At 33.7% G+C, this 2963-nt stretch overlaps 1 protein-coding gene across 1 annotated transcript in view; it reads left to right on the top strand.

Annotated features, from left to right (window-relative positions):
• The window catches only part of LOC120070309 (uncharacterized protein At4g14342-like), a 3731-nt gene extending 1566 nt beyond the window's left edge, over nucleotides 1-2165 (top strand). Inside the window, exons 4-5 of the mRNA XM_039022230.1 lie at nucleotides 491-1399; nucleotides 1703-2165. Coding sequence (XP_038878158.1) covers nucleotides 491-538 — 48 coding nt within the window. The 3' untranslated portion in view covers nucleotides 539-1399; nucleotides 1703-2165. The remainder of the gene's footprint in view (nucleotides 1-490; nucleotides 1400-1702) is intronic.
• The last annotated feature ends 798 nt before the right edge of the window (nucleotides 2166-2963 follow it).

Below are 2963 nucleotides of genomic sequence, written 5' to 3'. Positions count from 1 at the left end.
AACCCCACAAAAAAAAGGTGAGAATTGGAAAAGAATGAGAGGAATAAAGATAAAAGATGGTTATTGTCAATGGGCAATTTTTCTCTTCTTTTCTTGTTTTGAGCCAACCATTGCTGAGGTTTCTGCATACGTTCATTATTACTTTTGCTTGTCCTCCAACCATATAAAACAACTTTCTGATTTTCATGCCCTAGTAATTTGATTATTACGTGAATTGTTCCTTTCAATTTTTAGTTTTCAGTGTGGCTTTTCATCTTCACTCGAACAGTAGGCCAAGTAATTTCATTCTTCACAACGTGAAGTGTCAAGAATATATTGGTCCTACCACTTTTGAAATGTGGGGTTGTGCCCATCATGTAACTAAACTTCTTTCATAATGAGTGATGGAAAATTTCCTCATAGTTCCTCCTGGATTTAATTTACAGCTTAATTAGATAAAGAAAGGTAATTTTTAACATTCGTTTTTTTTGTTTTTTTGTTCTTTTTGCAGAAAATGCTATTACCTTGCGGCCTTCCTCCAGAAAGGGAAGATGATTGAGATTTGAGATCTTGTTAGGTCGTAATCAGAGATTGTTACACTCTGGATCTTTGTGTGGGGTTAATGAACTTTTCCTTTTGTTAGCTAACTCTGTTACGAAGTGACCAATGGGAAGTGTGATCTATTTTATCTTGTAATGCTTCCGTCTCATTATGAATTAGTTTCCATCTAATCTGCAAGACCACCTACTGTACCCTATTATTCTCATTCGTTTTTTCAAGGAAAGATCCATCTCAGTCATAGTCTGGAAGAACGCTTCCATTTTCAGATATATAAATTCTGCTTTGTTTTGTTTTTTTCCCCCCCTACAAGACCATGAACTTAATTTGATAGCTATGGATGCTGGATTTTGTCCCAGTCAGTCGGTGATTATTCTCAGTCGGTTTCACAATTTCAGGAATTAATGTGTACCTACTGAGATTACTTGTAACAGGACCGCAATGAAATTATGTGATACGTCCTGTGCTAATTAATACGAGTGGGCTGTCTTGTTTATTTGGTCCCTGATAATGAGAATTTTCCATGTTCGGCATGGTGCTAAATGAAAGGAGGACCGTCAAGTACTTGCTCATGGAACTGCCTCCTAGTTGACTTCCAGGAAGATTTTGGTTTGGCAAGATGTGCCTCTCCTAATCCCAGACTATTGCCCATCAGTTCTCTGGTGTGAATCTACCAAAATGGAAAGCAGATTCAAGTGAAAGGTTAATAAGAGGACATGTGGGTCCAGCATTGGTCTGTGCCAATTCAATACTATCATTAAATGTCCAACTGGTATCAACGTTTTGTTTGTCCCCTTCACTAACGAAAGCTACGGTTCATGTTCTGGAAAATGCAAGCACACATGCTCTCAGTCTGACAAAGGTACGCTTTCAGATTTCTTTGAAGCTATTCATATTTATCATATCAGGAAATTGCAATAACTCTAGCCTAATTGCTAACAGAAACTTGTTGGCTCGCAATAGTTTACTTATTTTTCAATTCATTTGAAGTGGAAGAGCATCTAATTCAATCCTAATTTTGGCACTTTACCCAAGATTTTGACCAATTAAATTGAGCTAAAACAGGTTTACCCATCCTAGTTTTATCATTATCGAATTGGCTGAGAATATTCCCTAAAATATCCCAAGGAAACATATAGTAAAATGAAATTTTGTCATGCAACAGATAAAGTTTAAAGGAGGGGAGTTTCTATACTGACCATGCAAATTGCTAGAATGTTTTGGGACTGTTGAATCCACTACTTAACTCAAGACTGTGAACCACATACTTGAGCAAATTTTGACGGCATAGCTACCCATCATTGGACCAATATATTTTATCACATGCTATCATTAACCTAGGACTTCATCAACTCAGTTTTGACAAGGTATGAACCCATACTCGATGATGTATGACATTCAATAGACATCTGTTAACTCCTGATATTATCTTTGTGAATTGTAGCATATTTCAAACTTTTTACTAGAAAAGAATTTCATGTCAATCATAATATTATTTTTTTGAATCAAAGGATATTTCAAACTTTTTATTATAAAAGAATTTCAACTCTAATTCTTATACGGATTAGACCATAAACTTGATTNAAAAAAAAAAAAAAAAAAAAAAAAAAAAAAAAAAAAAAAAAAAACTTACATGACCTACTACTTAGTAACATTTTCTTTTTAAAAATTTCAATAATTGCTAGAGTGAGGGATGAAACTATTAACCTTTCTAGTGGTAATTGGTGCATTATTATTGGAGTTGGGCTCAAATTGACAATTAAACATAGAAATAACCATTCACGGCCCGTTAATGTACTCATTTTTAGCACAATTATGTAGTTAACTTTGATCTCATATTTGTTTTCAGGATCGGATTTGAGAGTTGGACTATGTTCAAATGAATACTATATTAGTGTTAGTTTAACCATTTAAATTTTTTTCCCCTTATCTTGTAGGTGGTTGAATGACTGTCAATGAATTTTGATAGATTACGATGAATTGAATGATTTAATATGTTTTCAATAGTCATTTTTCATGTGTTTGACTTTGGTATTAATTTTATTTTAAAGATTCGAACATATAAACAATTATATTGTAAGTTTAGGTAAATCTTTAAGTTGGAGAGTGATTTAGGAAGTGTGTGCTTAAAGCAAGCTCCACTTTCATCTTCCTCTATGATTGATAAAAGCTTTCCATTTTGGCATTTTGTTCTCTTACAATTCAACATTGTATACTGAAAATTGAGAATGCTTTTTTTGTTTGTCAAAAATGTTTTGATAGGTTTATGTCCATTTCTTTGGATTCTTGCTGTGAGGGAGGGACCAACCCTCTCTGGTCCCTTAACTATCACTTGCTGTCTTTGACTCCACCATCATCACTTCGTTTCCAACTTTTTTTTTTTTTTTTGCTCTTAATTTCAAAGATTTTATAATATCTACGAAGAA

Source organism: Benincasa hispida, chromosome 1, assembly GCF_009727055.1.
Source record: "Benincasa hispida cultivar B227 chromosome 1, ASM972705v1, whole genome shotgun sequence".
Lineage (NCBI taxonomy): Eukaryota > Viridiplantae > Streptophyta > Magnoliopsida > Cucurbitales > Cucurbitaceae > Benincasa > Benincasa hispida.
The sequence above is the reverse complement of the archived record's forward strand: the minus strand, read 5'-3'. Positions and strand labels throughout refer to the sequence as shown.